The 25,319-nt window shown below is 62.6% G+C and overlaps 1 protein-coding gene across 3 annotated transcripts; it reads left to right on the top strand.

The window, feature by feature from the left end:
- Positions 1–4,637: 4,637 nt before the first annotated feature.
- MED24 (mediator complex subunit 24) lies at positions 4,638–22,325 on the top strand. 3 transcript variants are annotated; one of them, XM_068996399.1, is made up of 25 exons: positions 4,638–5,030; positions 7,313–7,395; positions 7,906–7,944; positions 9,322–9,395; positions 10,458–10,681; positions 11,173–11,284; positions 11,772–11,922; positions 12,138–12,251; positions 12,868–12,915; positions 13,090–13,172; positions 13,505–13,591; positions 13,890–14,001; positions 14,543–14,685; positions 15,364–15,401; positions 16,020–16,102; positions 17,347–17,525; positions 17,629–17,728; positions 18,059–18,234; positions 18,660–18,924; positions 19,092–19,273; positions 19,541–19,634; positions 19,982–20,081; positions 21,550–21,627; positions 21,746–21,894; positions 22,002–22,325. In XM_068996399.1, the coding sequence occupies exons 1-25, from the start codon at positions 4,901–4,903 to the stop codon at positions 22,116–22,118; spliced, it is 2,961 nt and encodes a 986-aa protein (XP_068852500.1). In that variant the 5' UTR covers positions 4,638–4,900; the 3' UTR covers positions 22,119–22,325. The 3 variants fall into 3 exon arrangements, with proteins under 3 accessions (XP_068852500.1, XP_068852501.1, XP_068852502.1); XM_068996400.1 differs by lacking the exon at positions 4,638–5,030 and adding an exon at positions 5,105–5,951; XM_068996401.1 differs by lacking the exon at positions 4,638–5,030 and adding an exon at positions 6,001–6,834.
- The last annotated feature ends 2,994 nt before the right edge of the window (positions 22,326–25,319 follow it).

The raw sequence follows: 25,319 nt of genomic DNA, 5'->3' as shown, positions 1-25,319 counted from the left end.
ACGGCGCTGGCTCCTCCCTCCCCCGGCCCCGCCGCCCGCCCGCTCCGCTCCGCCGCGGCCGCAGCCCCCTCCGCCGGCCGTAGCCGCTCCCTGCACCCGCCGCGCCCGGCCCCGCGTGGGGACCCACGGGGGAGCGGCGGGGTCGGGGCGTACCGTGGGAGGGTGACCCCGAGATGGGGAGCGCGGGACACGGGGATCACGGGGTGGGGACGGTGTCCGTGGCCGGGTGCGTGATGGGAGCCCTGACGGTGCCCACGGGGATGTGGTGACAGCGACAACGAGGATGGGGGGTGGTGAGCACAGGGTGGGGGGCTGTATGCAGGGGGGGGGGGCTAAGGGAGGTGCCCACGGGGGTTAGGGACTGCACCCACAGGGAGCTGGGGACGGTGCCCACAGCGTCCCCGAGATGGTGCCCGTGGTGGGGTGAAGCTGGTGCCCACAGGAGTTTGGGACGGTGCCCACGGGGAGGTCGTGACAGTGACAACGGGGACGGGGGATGGCGACCACAGCGTGGGGGGCTGTACCCAAGGGGGACCGGAGACGGTGCCCAGGGAGGCCCAGGGGGATGCCCATGGCAGGGCGGGGATGATGCCCACAGGGACTGGGAACAGCACCCACGGGGATGCTGTGACAGTGACAACCGGGTGCCCACGAGGGCAGGGGACGGCGCCCGCAGGGAGCTGGGGACGGTGCCCACGGGGATGCTGTGACAGTGACAGTGGGGACTAGGGACGCTGCCCACAGGATTTGGGGACAACACCCAGGAGGGGTTGGGACGGTGCCCTCGCGGGGTGGCGGTGGGGTGGAGATGATGCTCATGGAGAGCTGGGACGGTGTCCACGGGGGTTGGTGACAGTGCCCACGCGGCAGAGGGCAGCTCCACACCCCGTGGTGCCCAGGCCGGCACCGGGGGTGGGGCACACGCCAGGCACAGGGGTCGCACCCAAATCCGCACCGCCCCGGGCAGGATCCGACACCCGCACGTCGGGGGGCCCTGCCCCTGCGCCCCCCGGGGGATGTGTGGGACGGGGGAGGACGGGGGCCGTACCCCGCTGTGGGGCCGGAGCCGCAGCCGCTGTGGAGCCGGGGATGGCGGCGTGCACTGGGACCCCGGAGGGATCACTGAGGAGGGCGCTGAGGGTCGCCCCCCGGAGCCCCCCGACCCGCCCGTGCCACCCCACCCCCTTCCCAGCAGCCCCTGCTCCCAGCCCCCCCTTTTCCCTCCCGGACTACACGTCCCGTCATGCCCGGGCTTAAAGCGGCTCTGCCGCCCCCCCACCCCCGCCCGGCGCCCCGCAGCTCGGCCCTGGGACCCCCGGGGGGTTCAGCCTGGCCGCCCCCCACCCCCCAGCCCCGTGGGTACTCCCCTCCCTGGGCTGCACAGGCGGCGGGGTGACACCCGGGGGACGAGGGGGATGGGAGTCTCCCGGGCATGAAGGCTTCCAGGAGAGGAGGGTCCCCAAGGGATGAAGGTTTCCATGGGAGGGGTGTACCCAGGGGATGGTTTCCCATACTCGGGGTACACAGGCAACACCCAGGGAAGGGGGATCCCCAAGGGCCAGCGGCTCTCAGGGCACGGTGTTGCTCAGAATGGGGACAACAAGGAGACAATGCTACCCCGGGAATGGGGATGCCCAGGGGATGGTGGTTCCCAGGGATAGTGGTCCCCAGGGAATGGTGGCCCCCAGGGAATGGTGGCCCCCAGGGAATGGTGCTACCCAGAACACGGAGGAGAGTGACACCCGGGACTGCTGGTGGGTGTCCCCACAGACCCCGATGGACCCCTGGACCTCTCACTGTCCCTGATCCCCATAGGCCTGTGGTCCCCCTAGCCCCCATTGATCCCCTGGTCCCTGTGTCACCCTGGGGCCCTCATTCGCATGGCTGGCGGTCCCAGCGTGGTGGGGCAGCAGCAGCGTGACGGTTCCCCCGTCCCTCCCCGCCTGTTCTGTACACTTTATCCTCAGCAAACATGGAGCGGCCGAGGCCCCCCGCAACCGTCTGCCCGCGATAAGGCCGTGGCCGAGCTCGCCTGCCCCCGGACCACGGGGCTCGGCCATCTCAACACCACGTCATGTCCCCAAATCCCCCCACCTGAGGCTGCCTGGCATCCCCTCATCCCAGTGGGGAAACTGAGGCAGGGCTGGAGTTTGCCTGTGGCCCCTCTGGAGCATGGACAAGCACCTCTCACACTCATCACCAGCCCCCCGTCCCCCGTGAGGTGCCCCCAGTGCCACCACAGGTCTCTCTGCACTGCCCCAGCAGGGTGGGGACCCCATGTGCCGTGGCAGACTCCGACTGGGGGGATTTGGGATTGAGAGGGGCCGTGCTGTTCTCGGGGCGCAGGCAGTCGGCCGGAACACGCTCATTAAAATTCATCCCGCTGCTCTGCGGCAGAGACACTAAATATAGCCCCAAGTCAGCAGTGGTGCCCCCCCCGGACCCCCAGGAAGGGGATGACACCAGGCATCTCCATTCCCAGCATTAGACACCCCCATGGGGCAGCACCCACCACCAGCTGGGCGGTCCGGATGGCCCCATGGGGGTGTCCCCCCACCCCGGATCACATCCTTCACACCCCACCAAACACCAGTCACCAGCCATGTGCCCCCCAGCAGGACGCGGCACCAGAGCTCCCGGCCGTCCCTGTGACCCCGTGGGAAGGGGAAACCCCCCACGCTGGCCCCCGCTCACCCTTCGCCTGCCCCCGGCGCTGGGAACGGCCCCAGCCCCTTCCGGCCCCCCCGGCCCCAGGCCGGAGGCAGCTGTGCCGGGGCGCCCTGCCAAGGCGCCGAGGCCTCGACGCCTTCCCCCCGCCCGGCCGCCCCCGCGGCGCCCTGGGGAGCTGCGACCCCCCGAGCACACCCTGCCACCCCCCACCATGCCAGGACCACCACCCCCTGCCCCCAAATTCTGGGAGTGCTGTGCCGGGGGGGGGGGGTGTCCAGCAGGGCTCCTCTGATCCCCTCCTGCCTGGGGACCCCCGTGGTGTTTGTTCCCCCGCCAGCTGTGGGAAGTGGGCCCCCCCTGCACAGGAAATCCCTCCTCATGGATAGGGCTCCCCCCCGGTGGGACCCCCCCGCTGCCGGGGTCCCCCCCCCGCTGCCGGGGCCCCTCGCCGGCTGGGCAGCCGCTTGCCCGCCTAATCCCGGCCCCGGCACGGGGGGATTTGCTGCGCCCCGGCCCCATGAATGATTAACCGGGGAATTAAGGGGCCGCGAAGCCCCCCTGAACAGGGCTGGGGGGTGTCGGGGGGAAGTGGGTGACTGAGCTCCCACCCCAGCACCCTGGGGGCCTCCACCGTGCTCTTGAGCCTTGGGGGGTTCCCCTGGGGTTCTCCCCTGGGGGGTTCTGGGGGTACTGAGAGTGTTGGGGGTGCTGAGGGTTTGGGGGGGACTGGGTATGTTGAGGCCTGGGGCTTGCAGGGTGTTCTGGGGGGTGCTGGAGGTGGTGGGGGGCTACTGGGGGCATTCTGGGGGTGTTGGGGTGCTGGGAGGACTGAGGGTGTTGGGGTTCTGGGGGGCTGGGGTTTGTGGGGGGCTGCCCCCCGGCCCAGCTCCCCATCCTCCTGTTGCCACGGCAACGGCTGGCACCATCCCTGGGGATATTTTTAGCTGCTGGTACTGCAGGGAGGGGGTGGGGGGCAGCCCAGGCCCATGGCTGTGACACGTGTGTGCACACGCGTGTCTGCGGCACGCAGCCGTGCACACCCCTGTGTGCCCACCCCTGCACGGGTACCTGTGTGCACACCTGCCCGGGGGTGTTGGTGTCGGCACGCGTGTGCAGGGACACACGCACATGCACACGCACTCCCGCACATCCACACGCGTGCAGACACCTGCCCGTGTCACACGCAGTCCTCAGTGCACACCTGTGGTCGCACACCCACACGTGCACACCCCTGTGCTCACACACACACACCTGTGCGCACACCTGTGCTCGCGTGTGCGTGCGTGCATGAACACCTGTGCACATCTGTGCACGCACACACAATGCCACGTGTGTGCACACACTGACGCACACCTGCACACGCACACGGCCGGGCTGGGACACCCGTGCTGCCGCCCCAAAGCCTTCACACACTCACCCCTTTGCACCCTGCTTGCACATTCCACGTTTTTACACTCACGCCGTGTTTGTACATCCCCTGTTTTCACACTCACCCTATTTTTGCACGCCCCCTCATTTTCACACACGTACCATGTTTGCACCCTCCCCCCATGTTTGTCCCCCCCACCTTTTCACACCCCTACTATTTGCACACCCACCCCTGTTTGCACACCTCCGTGTTTGCAACCCGCCATTTTCACACCCCCCCTGTGTTTGCACACTCGCCCTATTTGCACACTCACCCCCGGTGTTTGCACAGTCGAGTCCTATTTCCACACTCACCCCCATGTTTCAACACAAACACACCCCGCGTTTGCCCACTCTTCCCCGTTGGCTCACCCACACGGTGCTTGTACTCTCACCTCGGTGTTTGCACACTCGCCCCCCGTTCCCACCCACCCTTTGCACACTCACTCCCTCCCCCGCCCGCCTTCCCCCCCCCGAACTACCATTCCCATCATCCCCCGTGCCCGCCCTGCCCCGCCGCCCAATCAGCGTGCGGTTTGTTGACAGGTACCGCCATGGCGGTGCCCAGGCGCTGAGGGCGGCGCCGGGCCACGGTGAGAGACGGCGGGACCCGGCGGGACCTGCGGGCACCGGACCTCGGAGGGCTCCGGGGGGCTCCGGGGCGGCTCCGAGCTCCCCCAGCTCCAGGGAGCGGGCGGACCCCCAGCTGCGCCCCTCCGAAGCCGCTGGGCCGCCTACCCGCGCTCCCCGGCCCGCTCTGCCTTGCCCGGTGGCGTCAGGGCTCCGTCCCGCTCGCCTTGAGCTCTCCGTCCGTAGGGGGACCATGAAGGTGGTGAACCTGAAGCAGGCCATCCTGCAGGCCTGGAAGGAGCGCTGGAGCGACTATCAATGGGCCATAAACATGAAGCGGTTCTTCCCCCGCGGAGCCACCTGGGACATCCTCAACCTGGCAGGTCCGGGGGGAGGCGGGGGGTTCCCCCTCTTTACTGGGCACACAGCGGTGTTTTGGGGGTCTCCACGAGGGCAGTGGGTTGTTTCCCCTAGTGTTCCCCTCTTTGCGGTGCAGACAGGGGTGTTTTGGGGGTTTTTGTTGCTTTTTGGGCCCCCCCCCTTCCCACACCGCTTTTCACGCCAAAATGCCCATTCCCAACCACTTCAGCCCATTCCCGACTGTTCCCCCACTCCTTTCCCACCCCACTGGCTCCGTTTTGGGGTCATTGCCTCCATTTTTCCCCATGGGAAGGTTCAGGGGTCAGCACAGCCTGGCTTTTGGGACAGGAGGAGCAGCTTTGAGTTGAGCCAGGAGAGAATTAGGTTGGAAATTAGGGGAAATTTCTTCATGGAAGGGGTGGTTATGTGTTGAAACAGGTTGTGGTGGAGTCACCATGTGGATATGGCTCTTGGGGGCTTGGGTTAGTGGTGAGATGCTCTTGGAGGCCTTCCCAGCCTTAATGATTCCCCAGTTTCCTGATTCTAGCACTGCACAGGAGCCAGGTGCTGCTCCCAAGGCTGCTTCCCACCCTGGCTTCCCAGCCCAACTCAAGGGCATTTCACACAAATCCTGCCAAAGGCTAGGACTGGTTTAAAGATTTGCCAGGCTCTCCTGCTAATTATAGAAACTTGGTGCTGGGATTTTCCCCATGCAGCGAGTCTCTGGATAAATAAACAGAGCTGGGGGTTGCTGCTCCAGGGGGTTTTAAAGGAACCAGCCCCACACAGGCAGCAGCTCTCACTCCTCTGAGCGTGAGGATCTTTCCCCTGTGGATGTTTTTCCCCTCCCTCCATCCTCCCAGTGGATTTTCTGTCAGTGTCTGGTTTTTGTCACCTCCTGTCCCCACTGCTGAGCTGCCCCAGCTGGGTTTGTCCTCTCCAAGGTGAGGCTGGAGGGGCCAAGTGGAGCTGTGGCCATGGGGAGATGGATTTGCTCTGGATTTATTTGCTGGGGGTGGGGGTGGTTGGCTCAAGGGCTGGTCCTGCTGCTGCCCAGCTGGTCCCCGGGGCTCCCTGGTGCCTGTTCCCACCTTGGTGGCACCGGCTCCTGCTCTGCTGGCAGCAAGGCCTGCAGGGTGCTTGGCATGGGCTTGTCTGTATATCCCCAAAAACAGAGCCAGAGATGATAATTCTCTATTATTTCTGCAGGAACAGGTTTCTCCTGGCCCACATTTAGCTAGGGCTCAGTGGCTTCGTTGGGGGCAGCTCCTCTGCCAGGAGGGGAAGGAGCCGTGTCCCCTTTTCCTTTTGGGAGCCACAAGGGCAGGATGCCGGCCCCGACTGTGAGCATTGTGTGCACACAGGGAGAGCCCATTCCCGAGGTCCCGATGGCTGGAACAGCAGCTCCCTTCCTCACCACAGCCCCCGGAGCTGTCCTTTCCCAAGCTCATGCCTTTCAGCTTGGAAGTACAAAGGAGGCAAAGCTGGCACGAGCTGCCAGGATCACGGCAGGGCCCGGCAGATCACTGCTGACACGTCTGCAGCGGGGAGCAGCATGTGGCTGGCTCGTGGTGACACTCTGGGATGGGCTGGGGAGGGGACGGCTGCCACCAGCCTTCTGTCCTCATCCCAGACGCTCTTGGCCCAGGATTCAGCCTTGGAGCAAGACCCAGGGAGTCTCCTGCTCCTGCACTCGGCATCCGGCGGTGGCTCCTCCTCCTCGGCTTTGGGGCGACAACTTCCCACCCGGCTGCTACTCCCCCTTTTACATCTGGGTGCTCTGACCTACTTGCAGCCCACGCCACAGCCCGGGGCCTGCTCGGGGAGGTGCTTCCTGCACTCTGCCATGGTTCAAATGGGCAATTAAAGGCTTGGCTGAGCAGATGGGACGGGCAGAGCCCCTCGGGCCACCGAGGGCCAGACGGGCAGGGCTGCACCCAGTGCAGGGGACTGGTGGCCCCAAGCTCAGCCCCAGGTGCCCGGGCAAAAGCCACTCGGTGGAGGCTGCAGGAGCCTCCTGGCAAGAAGTGGGAGGGAGGGGAATGTGGAGAGCAGCAGCAGCAATTTTGGGGCTGGAGTGCCCAGGGAGAGCAGTGTTAGCAGGAGGCTGCGTGCTCTGCCTGAATTATTCACCGGCCTGTGCCCGTCAGGGATTAGAAAGTTGTGGGATTCAGTGAATTTAGGAGAACACTGGTGTGGAGTCGCTGTGGTTGGTACAGTTGGACTTTGCTTCCCTGTGGGATGAGGGCAGAACAGTGTGTCTGTGTGTCCCCATGTGCTGACCTGGGACCCTCTTTCCTTGCAGAGGCTCTGCTGGAGCAGGCCATGATCGGGCCGTCCCCAAACCCACTCATCTTGTCCTACCTGAAATACGCCATCAGCTCCCAGGTAAGGACCTGCTGGTGCTGCTGGGGGTCACCTTGCAGCCTCAGTGAGGTGGGCAAAGTTACTGGGGTGTTGGTGGTGGGCAGGCACCCCAAATCCCCATGTGAGCCTCTCTGGGGCTGGGCAGGCACCCCAAATCCCCATGTGAGCCTCTCCTGGGCCGGGGCAGGCAGTGAAGGGCTCAGCGCGTGCCCTGGGCAGGGATGTTTCCATAAATAGCCTCTGCCATTGCCCAGGGTGGGAATTCTGCCCCCCGAGAGTCTCTGCACTCGCTGTGAGCTCCACGCTTTCATATCCCGGCATTTAATATCGCCTGAAGTTTGTGTGAAACACATCAGTGATCACCTAAAAATGTCTGTTTGGATTTGTGCCGGGTCAGCGCCCCGGCCCCGGCCCCGTCTGCGGTGACAGGCAGCGGGGCCGTGCCCTGACCTTGCCGTTCCTCAGCAACGAGCGCGGTGCTGGCACATAGCCCCTGTGACACCGCGCTTGTTTTGGCTTTCTGTGTTGTAGATGGTGTCTTATTCCACGGTGCTGACGGCCATCAGCAAGGTACGGCTCTGGCAGGTGCTCTCGGAGGTTTTGCTCCTTACCCACAACCCCACGAATCCCTTTCCCTCCCCACAGCTCCCACCAAATGTAGGTCAAGTGGAAAGCGACGTCCTGGGCTGAGTCAGCAGCGGGCAGCCAGCGCGGATTAGCACCCGAGCCTTTCCGTGTCCCCCTGGGGATGGGCTGCCGTAGGTCCCAGGGGGTTTTGGGGGTGTGAATGCCTGGTCCCTCTGCCCTGAGGGGCCTGGCAGGCTCCTGCCCTGCGTGTAACCCCATCCCAACCGCTGGAAACCACATCCTGCCGCGGTCAGCGGTGCTGGCAGTGCTGTGGTGATCGGAGCTGGCCGTGGAGGAGCTGCCAGGGCCTGGGCCATGCGGCTGCAGCCACACACCACGCTCAGCTGTGGCTTCCCACGGGTGCTCGGTGTCCCTGTGCTGCTTCCATGGGGACAAGCCCTCCATGGCTGCCTCTGCTTGGTGTTGGGAAGCCCCTTACAGGCTGCGACAGATTCCCCACTCCATTCCTTGTCAGGATGACCTCAGGCCCCCTACTCAGGGTGACCAAAGGAGGAATGATTTCAGGGAGAATGGTTTCTCTTCCTCCACTTCGTTGTTGTTATGGGGATGGGAGGAGAACGCCGCTGGCAGTCAGCGTTGAAAATTTTGGGGGACTGCAGGCTGAGCTCAGAGTTGTGCCGTGAAGCCCTGGCGAAGTGGGGACCCCTCCAGCGGACCCAGTGCCGATCCGGGGGGGAAGGGTGCGCTCCCAGGGGAGGGTAAAGCAGAGCCCACCCCAGCTCTGCTCCGAAGGGCTCGGGCTGGTTGCTGTTACCCGGTGCCGCGTCGCTGCCCGTTCGGAGGGGCGGGCACAGCGCTGACCTTGACAGCCGAGCCTTCCTCCTTCAGCACAGCGTGGGCCCAGCGTGGAGCTGCGGGCAAGCTCCGGCCCGGCGGGGCTCCCCATCTGCTCCGGGAGGAGGCGGGGGGGCCGCGCTTCTGCTGCCCCCCGCCCCCAGCCCCGCGGCCAGCCGGGCTGTTGGCGCTGCCAGCCCCACCGAGCAGAGGGTGGGCAGGGGGCTGGCGTCCGGCCACCGCCGCCGCGCCAGGGCAGCGCAGCCCCGGCCGGAGGCTGCAGAGAAAACGCAGCCCCGGCCCTGCTGCCGCGGCCCCACCGCCTCTCGCCACCCCGGGAGGGCACGACCTGGCCGACAGACAGTCCTGACCTACTTCTCATTCAAGTGGCTTCTGGGCAGCTGCCAGGGGGAGTGTCCTGTGGCTGCAGCGCCTGGCCCGGCCCTGGAGGAAGGGCTTGAGCTTGTTTCAGGAGCTGCCGGAGCAGCCCCCCTCTGAAGTCTCTCTGTGTTCCCCTGCTTCTAGTTCGATGACTTCTCCCGGGACTTGTGTGTCCAGTCGCTCTTGGAGATCATGGACATGTTCTGTGACCGCCTCAGGTACTGTGTGACGTTCCAGCACTGCCATCTCTGCCCTGGCTGTGCCGTGGGCAGAACCAGGAGCCAGTGGAGCCTGGGGGTCCTGTCTGATCCCGGGATACTCACCATAGCAGAGGAAGGCAGGTTCCCCCGCCAGCTCTGTGTCCATTCCCAAGTTGCTGCCTTGTGAGTGGCAGCACAGGGACAGAAGAAGGAATCCAAACCCCACCAGCTTTGTGGGAAGCTGCAGGAAACCCCCCTATTCTGGTATAAACCTCATCATGGTTTTCCTGCCCAGCTCAGGTAGATGGGGTGGGGTGGGTGTAAGAGCCATGGTCCGAGGGTCTCCGTTTCCTTTCCCTCTGCATCTTCCCAGGCCCTGGCTGTGTGTCCCAGTCTGGTCCTGCCTGTGCTGCCCCAGGCGCTGCCTTGTTTTTTTCCTTAATGCTCTTCCGCTGGTGTTGCAGGACCCAGGGGAGTCCAGACAGCTCAGGCCACAAAAACTTTTTTAGAAAGCTCAGAAATCTTCCTGTTAACCCCTGACAGCCTCTTCTGGGAGGTGAGAGCATGCAGCAGGGACAGTGGGAGGAGGATGAGGAAGGCTCTTCAATGAGATGAAATGAAGCAGCAGCAATGAATATGCATCAGTGGCAGATGTTGACAAGGAGCTGTCGCTGGCCAACTGCAGAGCCGGCCCTTAATCCGCTCCTGCCTGCTCTGATCCTCTGCTTAATTTGATCAAAACTTCTGGCCCCGATGATTTGTGCATCAGGAGGGGAAAGCGTTCACCTCTCGCAGTGTACTGATCGATGCTGAGCCTCTCTTAGCAAGATAATTTGATTAAAAGCTTGGAAAGTTTCCCTGTAGTGGAGTGGCCAGCGAGGAGGCTGCATGGCGGGGGGTGGGGGTGTCTCCTTCCCCCTGGCACAGTGGGAACGCTGGTGGGATGAGCAGGCTGGGATCTGCAGCAGAAGAGTGGGCTGGAAGCGCGGGACCTGGTTTTGTGTTCCCCAGCCTACCCTGTGTCTGTGCCTCAGTTTCCCCACATGCAGTGAGGATATTCCTGCTTCTCTCCTGTCCCAGCTGCCACGGCAAGGCCGAGGAGTGCATCAGCCTGTGCCGGGCGCTGCTGAGTGCCCTCACCTGGCTCCTGCGCTGCGCTGCCTTCTACGCCGAGAAGGTGAAGGAGCCGCTGGAGCAGGCGGCGGCGGAGAACCAGCTGAAGATGTGCCTGGAGCGGCTGGAGAAGGTGCTCAGCAGCACCAAGAACCGTGCCCTGATCCACATCGCCAAGCTGGAGGAGACGTGTACGTCCCTGCCCCGCGCGCTGGCCCTGGGGAGATGTCACTGCCACCTCTCCCTTCCCCCTGCCCGGCTCCTGCCGCATTGTCCCTGCGGCTCCAAGCCTATCCATCTTCCAGCCCCGTTGCTGTAACTGTCTCCTCCCTGGCTCTGTGCCACCCTCTGCCCCCTCCCCTCCGTGCTGCCCTTGGAAGAGGAGCAGAATTAATGTGAAGGCTGTGTGAGCTGTTCTGGGCGCGTGGCGAGCCCTGTGCTCCCACAGCCTGGCACAGCCCCACGCCTTCATCTGTGCCTGTGTCTGGCCAGGGGGCTGTGCCAGGCTGGGCTTGGGATGGGAGCTGCTGGGGGCACACAGATCCCCGGGTTGGGGCTGCATCACCAGGAGGGACCCCCAGCCTCTTCAGCCCCTCTGTGCTGCTGTAGGCCTTGGAGTTGGCCCGCCTGGCTTCCCCGTGTGCCACTGTCCCCTCGCTGAATCCCTGCCTTCCCTTCCCAGCCTCCTGGAGCACCGTGGAGCAGTCCCTCGTCAAGCTGGGGGAGAACCTGAACAACCTTGGCAGCTCCCCACTGCGGAGCCAGGCTGACAACTGCGTGTCCCTCATCAAGAGGTGGCTGTGTTCTGCTGCCCCGTGGGCTTGAGGGGCAAAACGGGTCTGAGCCCCCCAAACTCCCTGCTCTGAGGGCTGAGAGCCTCCTGCCTCCCTCCACACTGGCTTCTGGCTTCCCTGTCCCTTCCCAGCTCAGATCCCTGATCCAGCAGGGGCTTCCCAGTGGAGAGGGGACAGGGCTAGTGGTGACTTGTTGCAGAAGAGTCTTACCCAGGGGTTGCTCCTCTGGTGACCCTGGGACCCTTTACCATCCCTCAGCTGCTCTGGCCACACCAGAGCTGCTGTTCCTGCTCTGGATCCCCCTGGAATTGCTCCCAGGGCCTGAGGGCTTGGCTGTGCCTTGGAACTCCCAGGCACAGGTGTCCCAGTGTCCTGCCCCGGGGCAGCAAAGGTCAGAGGCTTGGCCAGGGAATGGGAGTGGGACAGGAGGAGCAGGAATCTGTCCCTGCAGGGCTCCAGTGACCCTGGGCTGTCCTTTCCCACCCAGCATCCCCACCATGCTCTCAGTCCACTCGGAGCAGCTGAACAAGACAGGCTTCCCCACTGTGCACGCTGTGGTGCTGCTGGAGGGCACCATGAACCTCACAGGAGAGACCCAGCCACTGGTGGAGCAGCTGATGATGGTGAAGAGGATGCAGGTACAGAAGTGACAGCGTGTTCTCTTGCTCAGGCAGCCTGGGGCTGTGGGGCCTGGCCACAGCTCCATGCCACGTGCCTCCCTGTGCTGGTCCTGGTCCAAGGGAGCAGCGGAAGCCCATCAACACCTCTGCAGGGGTTCAGGCTTTGGCTGTGGTGGGGGGATGTGCTTTGCTGCCAGCCCAGCACTGGGAGGGCTTGTGTGTGTGCCCCACAGCGCATCCCCTCCCCACTCTTTGTGCTGGAGATCTGGAAGGCCTGTTTTGTGGGCCTCATCGAGTGTCCCGAGGGCACGGAGGAGCTCAAGTGGACAGCTTTCACCTTCCTGAAGGTAGGGCCCAGCTGCAGCACCGAGTCCCTGCCCTTTTCCTGCACGTCTGGCTCCTGCTGAGCCCTGAGCTCTGCCAGAGCAATCAGTCCTTCTCTCTTGCAGTGTGCCCCTCACCCAGAGTGTGTCCCTTGGAGTGCCCTCCAGCCCCACAGTGTGCCCCTTGGAGTGCCCCCACACCCCAAAATGTGCCCCTTAAGGTGTCCCACACCCCGCAGTATGCCCCCCACAGCTCACCATGTGCTCCTCAGGGTGCCTCCACTCCCCACAATGTGCCCCTTGGGGTCCATGCCACCTGAGCCCACCCCAGCCCTCCTGTCACCCACTGAGCAGGAGTCCAGGGGCTTCCTTTCAGCCCAGCCTCACTTTGTTTGGCAGAGTGGGTTTTCCTGAGGTGTTGTGGAGGAAATGTGGCTCCAGGTGATAGTGGGAGGACACTGAAGAAGGCAACAGGGGCACAAAATCCCCTGGGTGCACATGCTGCTCCAGAAATGCTCCTTTCCTGGGGCTGGGAGAGCAGCTGTGTGCAGCTGTGTTGGTGTGGGCTGGTGCTGCTGGGGGGGTCCCAGCTGTGGAATGGGGTCTGCCCTGATGTCATTCTGTGCCCTGTGTCTTTCAGATGCCCCAAGTGCTGGTTAAACTCAAGAAGTATCCCCAGGGGGACAAGGTGAGTCTGGAGGGCCGTCTGTGGGGCCTGTGTGTGTCACGCTGGTGCTGTGCCTGGCCTGCATGGGGAAATGGTCCCTGTCCCAAGAACCTTCCCTAACAGCAGATGGGGGCAGGGGGGGTGGGCCTGTGCCAGCAGCACGGTGAGCTGAGTGCCTGGCTTTGTGTTTGCCAGGATTTCACTGAGGATGTGAACTGTGCCTTCGAGTTCCTGCTGAAGTTGACCCCTCTGCTCGACAAAGCCGACCAGCGCTGCAAGTGAGTGTTCACCATGGCCAGAGCTGCCACGTGGCCACATGCCACAACCACCCTGTCCCTGCTGCAGGGTGCTGGGGCAGCTCCTGGCAGGGCTGGGTTAGTTTCTGATCCCTTTTCTTCTTCCTGAGGCCTTGCTGCTGCCACATGAGTGAAGCAGTGAGTGTGTGACAGCTGAGTCACATGTGACACCCAGAGCTGCTCTGGACCCTGCAGCACCCTCAGAGGGGTGGGACAGGGCCAGGAGGGCAGCTCAGGAGTCCCCCTGCCCTGTGGCACTGTCTGGGGTGACAGGAATGCTCTCCTTGGGGCTACAGCTCTCCTCTCTCTTCCAGTTGCAACTGCATGAGCCTGCTCCTGCAGGAGTGCAGCAAGCAGGGTCTGCTCTCTGAGGCCAACATGAACAACCTCATCGACAAACGGTACAGCCACACCAAAGTCTGGGAAAGCCCCAGAAGTGGGGCTGGAGCACCTGGTTTTGGGGGGGGTGAGCATGAGGGAGCAGCTGTGCTGACACTGGGGGACTGCAATTGGGACATGGTGGCCTGGAGGGTTGGGCTGCTGCTTTTGGGGCAGGTTGGGTACAGGCAGAGTCTGTCCCCTCAGAGAGGCAGCTGCTGGTGGCCTGAGGCAGTGGCTGTCCCTTGGGCCCGCCAGTGGTGGAGAGAGGGAGGCAGGTGATGGGTTCCTACACACTGGCCCTTCTTTGGGGTCCCCCAGGGCGGCAGACAAGGAAAATTCTCCGTCCCTGAAATCAGCTGAGAACGCCAACATCCAACCAAACCCAGGGCTCATCCTGAGGGCTGAGCCCACTGTCACCAACATCTTGAAGGTGAGTGCCCCTTCTGCAGCTGTGCTGGGCTGGCTGGGCTCAGCCCTGGAGCCCCTTAGCAGCAGCATCAGTCTAACCAGGCAGCCAGGGCAGTTGGGAGGTGCCAGATCTCCCCCTGCCCTGGGGTGGAGTAGTGGAGGAATCACAGGAGCCTTGCTGCTCCATCGTGGAGATTAGGAGCTCCCCTCCTCCTTCCCAGGAAGCTGGAGGAGCTGTCAGGTGGCATCAGTGCCCACAGCCTGAGCCCTGCCAGCTCTGCCCATCCCGCTGCTCCCTGTGTGCATCTCCCCTGTTCCCTGGGGACTCCCCACATCCTTGTGTCACTCTGGTGGTTTTGCTGCTGCTGAGTGACAAGGGATGTTTTCCTGCTGATGGCAGGGGCTCAGAGGTCTCCATCCCACCTCTCCCAAATCCAGCAGGTCCCTGCTCCTCAAGGTCTCTTGTAGCTGATCAACTCTGTGCCCCAAAAGCTGGAGTTTGCTGCTGCTCTGTAGCACACATTCCCCATGACTTCTCTTTCCTCTTACTTTTTTGCTTGTAGACCATGGATGCAGATCACTCCAAGTCCCCTGAGGGCCTGCTGGGGGTCCTGGGTCACATGCTGTCTGGGAAGAGCCTGGACTTGCTGCTGGCAGCGGCAGCAGCCACTGGGAAGCTGAAATCCTTCGCTCGGAAGTTCGTCAAGTGAGTGTCCACTTGCATGGCACTGTGACTGGTGACCAGGGGACTGGGGGGAGCAGGCAGCCCCCTAAACTTCCCCTTAGACAGGACTGGATGTGCCTCTGGCCCTGTGGAGCACTGGGGAGGGCTGGGATCTCAGGGAGGCTGCACCCCACAGCACCTTTTCTTTGCGTGAACAGGGCAAAGAATTGGAGCCAGGTTGGTCTGGGGGTGTTCAGAGAACTGAAGGCCATGGCAGAGCCCCAGACCCAGGGCTGTGTGTCCCTGCTGTCCCCAGACACACGTGTCCTGCTTGGTGCACACGCACCAACACACGTGGGGCTGTGTGATGGGCTCCCCTGAGGTGACTTGACCCACACCAGCCTCAGGGTGCGTGGGGGGACCTGTCTGGGGGTCTGTGCTCCGAAATGTCCACAGAGCTGGCTCTGGGGAGAGCCCTTGGTGTGGGATGAGCAGCGTGGCCGGACCTGAGTGGCCACAGGGAGTGGACACAGGGAGGAGGTGACTTGTCCCTGCAGTGCTGGAGGGTGTCCACAGAGCCAGGCCTCACATCTCCTGCCCCTCTGTGCTGGGATGGAGTCTGGGGGAGTTCTGCAGGCCAGGCAGCCCTCTGCTGGTCTCGGGGTTGGGAATTGTCTGGTTGGACTGATGATGCTTTGCTGCCACTCTCTGCCCCTCCAGGCTGAATGAATTCACCAAGCAAATCACCGGAGAAATCTGTAAGTGCATGTGCGTCTGTGCGTGGGGTGATTGGAGCTGTGCCCCCCCTGCTGCCTGTGCTGGGATGTTCTGGGGCCTGGCTGGATTAAACTGGGACTGGCTGTGGTGCCAGAACAAGCTGAGCTGTGCCAGGCTGTGGGGGTGCTGGCAGGGAGGGGGCCATGTGCCAGCAGGGATCTGGGCTCCTGGGGACGTGCTGCCTTCATGTGCGTGTCCATCCCAAATGTGGGGTGTTCCCAAGGGCTCCCTCTCCCCAGCTGAGCCCAGGGGCCCCTTGGCTCCCTCCCTGGAAGGGGTGATGTGTCAGCACAGCCCAGATAAGGACTCTGACTCTGTGTGATGAAACTTGCAGAGTGCTCTGACCTTCCATGGTGAGGGGGGCCCCGCTTGGGCTGGGGCTGCCCAGAGGGAGGCTGGAGCTGCTCTGCGGGCTCAAGCAGAGGCAGATGAGGTGGGGGGAGGCACTTGGCACATCCCCTTGTTCGCACAGAAGCACTGTGGGGGTTAGAAAAGCTGTGTGGGGGAAGCAGGGCCTCGGCCTCCACGCTCAGGGGGTTCTGCCTCCCTCCCCCTGCCAAGGCCAGAGAGCCTCAAGGTCTTTATTTCTCCTCCCTCAGCCAAGAGTGGCCCAGTCCGGGCTCTGCTCTTTGACATCTCCTTCCTCATGCTGTGCCATGTGGCCCAGACCTATGGCTCAGAGGTAAGGATCCTCCGAGGGGATGAGAGGATGGGACTGGATCCTGTGAAGGAGGGGAAGGATGGGGCTGTGTCCTCCGAGGGGCTCTCACCCTGCCAGCTCATCCCCTGCGCTGCTGCAGCCTTTCAGCCTCCTCTAGTGGCCAGCCTGCCAGTGTCCCCACTATCCCTGCAGTCCCTGCAGCCACTCCACAGGCCAGGGCACAGCACCCAGCGCCTGCCACCTGGAAATCCCTCCCTGGGGCTCTGTGGGTGCCAGGCGATGGAGTGGGACTGGCTGTCACCTCCCTGAGGACTTGGGCTGTGCTGCATTGATGGGCAGTGGGATCAATGGGAATGCTGCTTCCAACGGCCTCGGAGCTCACCAGGCTCCTCCCAGTTTGCCCCTCCAGTCTGGCACTGGTTAGGTGGGGGGTCACACGGCCAGGCAGTGTCAGCCCTCCCCCATCCAAGGAGGAACTCAGCCCTGCTCAGGAAACAGCATTTTGGTTGCATGAAAATTTTCCAGGTTTCGACATCTGTGTGTGTTTGGAGGCGAAACGATACCGAAACACTGGGAATGCAGAGAGGGGGGGATAGAGGGGTCCTGCCCAGCCAGCCCTGGGAGCAGGGAGGGGGGACCAGGCAGGGACGGATGTGCCCAGGGCTGTCCAATGAGATCTCATCCCGCTCTTCCAGCCCGGTGACTTTCCTGCCCAGCTGCTGCTGAACAGATGTGCAAAACTTTTTTTTTTGGACAAAAATAGTGTCCCCTGGGTGACACAGGCTGAGGGGAGGAAGTGACGTGTGGGGTTCCCAGCTCATGGCCCCCACAGGACCCTCCCAGCTGGGCTGTGCAACCCCGGCCCTGGGGACCCTGTGAGGGGCTTGATGGGACAGGGGGACAAGGGACGCGTTGGAGCAGGATGAGGTGACCCCGTGGCCACACTCGCAGCTGGCCTGGCATCTCTCCTCTGAGCTGGGCTGTGTTCTGCTGGGGAGGCCCCTGCTATTGGGGGAAGCCACAGCCCGCAGATGGGAAACCAGTGTCTTACTGGGGGCTGACCAGTGCCTTACTGGGGGCTGACCAGTGCCTCACTGGGGGCTGACCAGTGCCTGTCTCTCCCTCCAGGCCACAGGGCGGCGCTGTTCCCACGGCCATGAGCACCCCCGGGTGGGGACAGACCCCAGCGTGGGGGTCAGGCCCCAGGGTGGGGGTCCCCAGCAGGGTCCCTGCAGGATGCAGACCCCGTGCCGGTTTCTTTCCAGGTGATCCTGTCAGATTCCAACCCTCCGGGTGAGGTGCCCTTCTTCGAGACCTGGATGCTGACCTGCATGCCCGAGGAGGGGAAGATCCTCAACCCCGACCACCCCTGCTTCCGCCCGGATTCCACCAAGGTGGAGTCCCTGGTTGCCCTCCTCAACAACTCCTCTGAGATGAAACTGGTGTAAGAGCCCACCCATGTGCCTACCCTGCCAGGCCTGGGAGGAACCCCCAGCCCAGCTCCCCTGCCCCATAGCTGTGCCTGAATCCCCATCTCCCCCCAACAGGCAGATGAAGTGGCACGAGGTGTGTCTGAGCATCTCAGCCGCCATCCTGGAGATCCTCAACGCCTGGGAGAATGGAGTCCTCACCTTTGAGTCGATCCAGGTGGGGCTGGTGGGGTGCAGAGTGGGACTGTGCTGTGTACTGTGGTGTGGCCAAGGCTCCAGAAGCTGTGGGGTACCCTGTTCTCCTGCCCTGATCTCTCTGGCAGCCACCTCGGAGCTTGCTGTGACTTGTGAGTGGGGAACTGATGTGGCTCCAGCCCCTCATTCCTGCTCCAAACTGTCCCGTGGGTGGCAGTGGGACTGTCAGGGACAGTGTCACCCATGGAGGAGAGAAGGGCTTGGACCCTGCAGTCGGGACCCACAGCCCTGGGAGGTGCTGGCTGCGCGTCCACCTGGCTGTGCTCATCCTCTGCTCTGTCTGCTCTCCTAGAAAATCACGGACAACATCAAGGGGAAGGTGTGCAGCATGGCGGTGTGTGCCGTGGCCTGGCTGGTGGCTCACGTCCGCATGCTGGGCCTGGATGAGCGGGAGAAGTCCCTGCAGATGATCCGGCAGCTCGCCACCCCCCTGTACGGAGAGAACACGCTCCAGTTCTACAACGAGCGGTGAGCTTGGGGACATGGGCCTGTTCCTGCCCTGCTGCCACTTCCCAGAGCCACATCTCCTGCCCTGCTTCCCCTTTTCCACTTCCTGATGCTGTGCCATCTCCTGCCCTGCTTCTGCCTCCCAGTGCCATGGCATCCTGCCCTGATTCCACTTCCTGATCTGATGTCATCTCCTGCCCTTCTTCCACTTTCCAGTGGTATTGTCTCCTGCCCTTCTTCCTCTTCCCAGTGCCATCTTCCCTGTTTCTGCTTCCCAGTGCCATGTCATCTCCTGCCCTGCTTCCACTTCCCAGTGCTGTGTCATCTCCTGTTTCCATTTCCTTGTGCCGTGCCATCTCCTGCCCAGCTCCAACTTCCCGGTGCCCTGCCCTTCTCTGCCCCACTGTCCCTTCCCAGTGCCCCCTGACGCCATCTCTCCTCCTCAGCGTGGTGATCATGAGCTCCATCCTGGAGCACATGTGTGCAGACGTCCTGCAGCAAACAGCCACGCAGATCAAATTCCCTTCCACTGGCATGGACACCATTCCCTACTGGAATCTTCTGCCCCCCAAGAAGCCCATCAAGGAGGTGCTGACCGGTGTGTTCACCAAGGTGCTGGAGAAGGGCTGGGTCGACAGCCGCTCCATCCACATCTTCGACACCCTGCTGCACATGGGAGGGGTCTACTGGTTCTGCAACAACCTGGTCAAGGTACGAGGGGGCAGGAGGGACCCCCAGTGCTGGGCGGGGTGCTGAGGCCAGGACTGGTGGGTCTAGTTTGTGTTCCCAGTGTCCTGGGTGTCCCTGGGCTGGGTGCTGGGACAGTTTTGGCACTGGAGGGGAGTGGAGCAGGCCCACCTCCCCCCCCTGCCGTGCAGGAGCTGCTGAAGGAGACGCGGAAGGAGCACACGCTGAGGGCCGTGGAGCTGCTCTATGCCATCTTCTGCCTGGACATGCAGCAGCTGACACTGACACTGCTGGGCCACATCCTGCCCAACCTGCTGACAGACTCCTCCAAGTGGCACACCCTCATGGACCCCCCCGGGAAGGCCCTGGCCAAGTAAGACCCCAGACCCATACCGTCTCCTCAAGGCCTGTTTGGGGAGATGGGGGAGTGATCCGTGCTGGGATGAGGGTCCAGCTGCCCAAATCCCACTCTGGCTCCAACAGTTCCCACTCTGGTCCCCATTCCCTGCTGTCCCTGCTCTGAGAAGGGACCTCTTGTGTCCCATCCCAGTTCACTCTCTGGGCTCTGCCACTCCCCCTGCTCGCACCCTGTCCTCAGATGGGCTGGCAGCACCTGGCTGTGTCCCTGCTCTGTCCTCAGGCTCTCTGTGTGGTGTGCCCTGAGCTCCTACTCCTCCCACAACAAGGGCCAGGCCTCGGCCCGGCAGAAGAAGAGGCACCGGGAGGACATCGAGGTGTGTCTGGATGGAGCAGGGGTTGGGTGAGGGCTCTCTGTGCCCAAAAGCAGCAGTTTTTGGGGGAGGCGAGGGTGACAGGAGTGGATGGGTGAAGCCAGACTCCCTGCCCAGCTTCTCTGGGCTCTCTGAGACCTTCCAACCTTAAAATCCAGGATTCTCCCTTCTGTTTTCTGGGCAAGGGGCTGTAACGAGCTGATCAGCATGTGTCCGGCCCCACCCAGGCTGGAGTGCTCTGGGTGAACAGAGGTCAGATCCTGGGCCGTGGGGCTGTGCAGAGCCCAGGGTGGGTCACCAGCCCCATGCAGGGTGAGGAGCTGGTGGGGCTGATCCCCCTGTCCCCCCAGGATTACATCAGCCTGTTCCCCCTGGATGACACACAGCCCTCCAAGCTCATGCGGCTGCTCAGCTCCAACGAGGAGGATTCCAACATCCTCTCCAGCCCCAGTAAGTGCACAAGGGGAGGGGGGACGGCTCCCCTGCCTCGCTGTCCCTTTTGGGTGTGAAATGTGTATTTGCATAAAAACCCTTCCCTTCCCAAACCAGCCAGGTGAGGATTTAGAGCTCTCAAGTGGTTTTTGAGTTATCTTGGAGTTTTTCCATTTGCAGAAGGCCAATTTCTTTATTTTTCTGATCAGAACAACTTGAAAGGGTGAGGTTAAACCTTCCCTTCATGCCAGTGCCCCCCAGCCCAGCACCCCACACCCGAGGGGCTCAGGGGGGGCTTTGTGTCCCTCCAGCCACCCCGCATGGGACCAGAGCTGGAGGTGACATTCCTGGTGTCTGGGGCCAAATCCTGACATTCCACTGCTGTTAACAAGGCTGGAGTGGAGCGGATGAGGCCCCCCTGGTCACATCCGTGTCCCTGCAGTGTCATGGGCTGCGGCAGCTCCGGCAGGACTTGCTGGAAGGGGTCCATGTCCTCCCCAGTGGGTGCTGTCACAGCTCCCACATACATTGTCCACGCTCCTGGGCAGTGAGTCAGGACATTCCCAGGTTGTTTCTCTCCTTATCCCAAATTACTCTATATATTAGTTTTCGACACATCCATTGACCTTCGGTTTCAGTTGGTTTCATTACTGTCGAAATATGGGCTTTTCCCTTTATTTCACTTATCTTCTTTTACCTCCTGAGGCAGCAGTCCCACCTCTTCCCAGTGACATTCAGGACTTTTTTGGGCTATTTGCTGCAGTGATGTGGAAATGCTGCTTCCTGCAGCCACCACGTAACTCATGTGATTCCATGAGAAAAGTGTGGGAGGGCTTTCTTTTTTTGGTGAGCATCCTCAGAGCAGCACAAGGTGGATCCTGCAGATTTGGGCAGGGGCTGTGGGCCATGGGGTGCACAAGAGCCTTCCCAAGGGGGTTCCCATCCCGTTGGAGCGGACCTGACCCAGTTCTTCCACAGGAGCGCCCAGCAGCACCTCCCAGCTGGGGTCAGCTCAATCCTCCTGGTCTGTCCCAGGATTTGCTGCTAGATTTGGACGTGCCTCAGCTCTGATAGCGGGATTGCGCCCTGACAGTGAGATGGGAGGGCTGCTGTGCAGCTGTTGAACATCTGGCTCTCACACAGGATGTGTAACTTGTGTGTTGCTGCTGTTCTTCTCCACTCCCGGTCGTGACACCACGAATCACACCCCAAAAGCAGCGTGGGGAACCCGCCAGGGCTCCGTGTGGGCTGGCAGAGGGGACAGGGACAGGGCAGAGACCATCTGTGCTGTGTTTCTGGGGTGCCCTATTGGCACAGACTGTTGGGTACAGGGGGCCTAAACCTCTTCTGCCCGACAGGGTTGCCTCATGGCAAAGCCCCTCCTAGAGCTGGGTGACCTTGAGTGGCCAGAGCTGGCTGGGGTGGGCACGTTGGCTTGGCCAAGGGGACCATGAGGCTGTTCCTGACTCTCTGCTCCTGCCCACAGATCGCTCCATGAGCAGCTCACTCTCTGCCTCCCAGCTCCACACCGTCAGCATGAGGGACCCGCTGAACCGGGTGCTGGGTAAGGTGGGGATGGGTCCGTGGGGTCACATCCAACCACTGGGACACCAGTGGGAAGTTCAGGCCACCCCTGGCCTCCCAGAAGTGACCTGGCTGTTGATCTCTCTCTGTCCCCACAGCAAACCTCTTCCTGCTCATCTCTTCCATCCTGGGGGCCAAGACAGCCGGCACCCACACCCAGTTTGTCCAGTGGTTCATGGAGGAGTGTGTGGAGTGCCTGGAGCAGGGCAGCCGTGGGAGCATCCTCCAGTTCATGCCCTTCACCATGGTGGGTCCAGCGGCCGTGACACACCTGGGGGTGCACCAGGGTCCCATGGGATGGACACATCCCAGAGTCCTGCTGACATTCACCTGTGCTTCTCTGTCCCTGGGCAGGTTTCAGAGCTGGTGAAGGTGTCCACCATGTCCAGTCCCAAAATCGTCCTGGCCATCACTGACCTCAGCCTGCCCCTGGGCCGCCGCGTCGCCGCCAAGGCCATCGCTGCGCTGTGAGCAGGGCTGCTCCGGCCAGGGGGGATCCCTGAGGATCCCTGGGATCTCCCTGATGATCTGGATGGCTGGGATGGCCTCCATCGGTGCAGCTGCTGGAGGCTGCTCCCTCGGCACATGGAGCCATCTCCTTGCTCTGCCTCATGGCACCTTTGAGACTGAAACACCCCCCTATTTTTTTTTATTCTATAAATCATTCCTTTTGTAGAACCAGCTTTTGCCTCGTCTATGTTTGGGATCCTGAGACTCCTCAAAACCCCTCAATTCTGGGGGTGATGGGGAGCAAGCAGCCAAGCCCTGTGCTGGGTAGGGGTGGATCCCTGTCCCAGATCTCAGAGCGGGTGCTGGGCTGCCCGTGGTGCTCCGGCCGGGAGCGGGTGCTGCCCTGGGTAGGGCAGGGATGCTTCCCTGCTGTGCTGTCAGCCACAAGCGGGGTCTTGTTGGGAATTCCTCCCAGTGAGCGTGAGTTTTTGTTGGAATTCCTTCCCATGAGTGTGAGCTCTTGGAATTCCTTCCCATGAGTGTGAGCTCTTGGAATGCCTCCTCGTGAGTTCCGTCCACGGTGAGCACGGCACTGGCAGTGGGTGAGTAACTGTGGCTTCACCAGCACCACACTGGCTTCGTGCTGGGACAGGCTCCTCTGGGACTGTCCCCACACCCTGTCAGCTGCTCCAGCAGTGAATCCTCCCGGCGCTGTCACCAACTCCTGTCCCCCAGGGAATGCCAGGGCCGCTGCACCTCTGCTCCTTCCACTGGTGTTGACTCACAAGAAAGGGGAAAGCGGGGCCAGCGGGCCTCAGCCCTTCCCTCAGGGCACCGTGACTGAGCCCACTCCCGGGGCTGGGCTGTGCCTCTGCCCTCTTGGCATCAGTGGGGTTCCCAGCCCTGTTTTGGGGGCTCCAAGGGGAGGTGGAGCTCAGAGGGATCCTGGAGCAGTGCCGCAGGGGTTGGGTCAGTGCTGGCCGGGAAAGAGGCAGCAGGGACGGTGACTCAGGGCCGGGCTGACCCCATCTGATCCCGGGATGAGCTCAGCTCCTGGCAGCTCCCAGGCTTTGCCAGAGGGAGAGACCCCAATGCACTTGGGATAGCTGTGCGTGGTGCTGGTCCTTGGCCTTCACACAGAGCATCTTCCCCCTTCCCGCTGCTCCCAGGGGTCCAGCCCCTGGTCACAATCCGGGGTCAGCCGGGAGCAGCTGCGGGGCTGGGTGGGGCAGATAACGGAGCCGTGGCACGCACCGGGATGGGTCGGGATGGCCTCACCGGACCTGACAGCTGCGTGAATCCCTCCCTGAGCTGGCACCGACCTGCCCGGGCACCTCTGCTTGCCCAGGGGCGGCTCTTTACCGTTAGCCCGGAGCAAAGAGCAGGACCGGGCGCTTGTGGCCTTCCCGGCTCTGTCAATATTTGCCGAGGCAGCCCCGTGCATGGCGTTGGCACCGGCGCTTCCCCTTACAGGAAGGGGCTGGAGCGGGAGAAGGGGGTTTTCTGTAAGCACCCGTGAGGCGGGGGAGGGAGGGAGCTGCTGCCCGTGGGGTGTGTGCAGCCAAACGCCCCTGGGCGAGGGCTTCCCCCTGGCAGTTTGCGACCGTGGGGCTCCTGCCTGTGCCAGCCCCTTCCCAGGGCTGGAAGTTGGGGGGAGGCAGGAAACTGTGAGCCCTGGCACCCCCAGCACTGGGCTCTGTCCCTGTGTGGCTGGGACGAGTGTGGTGAGGGATGCTGGTGGTCATGGGATGTGAGCGTGGGCCCAGCGGCAGGAAATGGGACTGGTGAAGCTGGGACAGCCCACGGTGGGCAAACACCCATTGGGGAGAGGCTGGGGGTGCCCTTAGGGGCTTTCTGGGGCAGGGGAGATGCCCAGGTGTCTCCTGACATTGCTCAGCCACATCGGGGCTGCCCCTTTGTCCATCCACTCTGCCTTCCTCACTGCTGAACGCCTCTTCCCACCGTGGCAGCTCTGGGAGGGCCCTGGGCACATCCCTGGGCAGCTCTGGGGCAGCTTCCCTGTGTGACAGCAGCAGCAGAAGGGTGGTTGGGGACCCCCGGTGCCACCAGCCCAAGGATGAGCCCACAAACCAGCTCTGGGCGTGGTGCCGGTGCCCTCAGCGGGTGCTGCCAGCACAGGCGGCTTCCGGAGCTTTCTAGGAATCGGCTCTTGCCCAAGCAGCGCTGCCGGGCGTGGAGGAAGCAGCCGTCCCACGGCGCCTCCTGGCCCTCAGCGGGCTCAGGCCGTGGGGTGGGGACACTGCGGGGGCTGCATTTCATCTGTCTGAGCTGACACCAGCAGCCACAGCCCAGCCCCGAAGTCCCATTCCCTCATCCCCCGTGTGTCTGTCCCCATGTCCCCACGCCCTGGCCACTCTGCATCCCTCCCACCCAGGCAGCAGACAGCGGAACAGAGAAAGAGTGCAAAAATAGAGTTTATTTCCATTTTTATCACATAGAAAAAAGCGAGCGGGTGTTTCTCGGGGCTCACCCAGCTGCAGCAATGAATACAGTACAAAACCCCCCCCCCGCCCGGAGCTCCCACACAGCCACGGGACCGGGGCTGCGTCAGGCTCAGGAGGATGGGACTGTGCCCAAGTGGCTCTTTCCGGCCAGGGATGGACACAAATAAGTTAAACTGCAATAAGTACTCTGAGTTTAGCAGGGAAGGGGGACAGGGCAGAGATGCAGCTCCCCAAAGTGCTGGGGCTCCCTGGAAAAGCCTCATCTTGGTGAGGCTGCTGCATCCCTATGGTTCTTCCATCTTCCCTCCCCTCCTTCCCTAATGACTAATAAATATTAATTACTAGAAATAACACCCATCAGATGTGTCCCTGCAGGCTGCAGCCCGCACAGGGAGATGCTGCTCTGGAGCACCCTCATCCTGGGATGAAGGTGGTTTCCCTTGGAATGCTGCAGCAGCCCCAACAGCGCGAGCCGTGGGGAAACTGAGGCACGGGCGGTGCCAGCAGCAGCTGCGGGGGCTCAGCCCAGCTCCAGAACCTCATAGCAGAGATACGCTTGTGTTTAAATATTAAACAAGGGTGATGCTGCACAGGTACCTGTGCACGGATCCACCACGGGATCCCCTGGCGCCTGCCCGGGGCCGTGGGCAGGGGAGCATCTCCAGACAGATAAATATTAAATAGCCTTAAATATTAAATAAGCAGAAAATGGGGTGCTCCCGGGATGTCCCTCAGGTGCGACATCCAAGAACAGGGG

Source organism: Aphelocoma coerulescens, chromosome 27 (genome assembly GCF_041296385.1).
Source record: "Aphelocoma coerulescens isolate FSJ_1873_10779 chromosome 27, UR_Acoe_1.0, whole genome shotgun sequence".
In the NCBI taxonomy this organism is placed as follows: Eukaryota; Metazoa; Chordata; class Aves; order Passeriformes; family Corvidae; genus Aphelocoma; species Aphelocoma coerulescens.
Note: the sequence above shows the minus strand (reverse complement) of the source record. Positions and strands in the feature narration are given on the sequence as shown.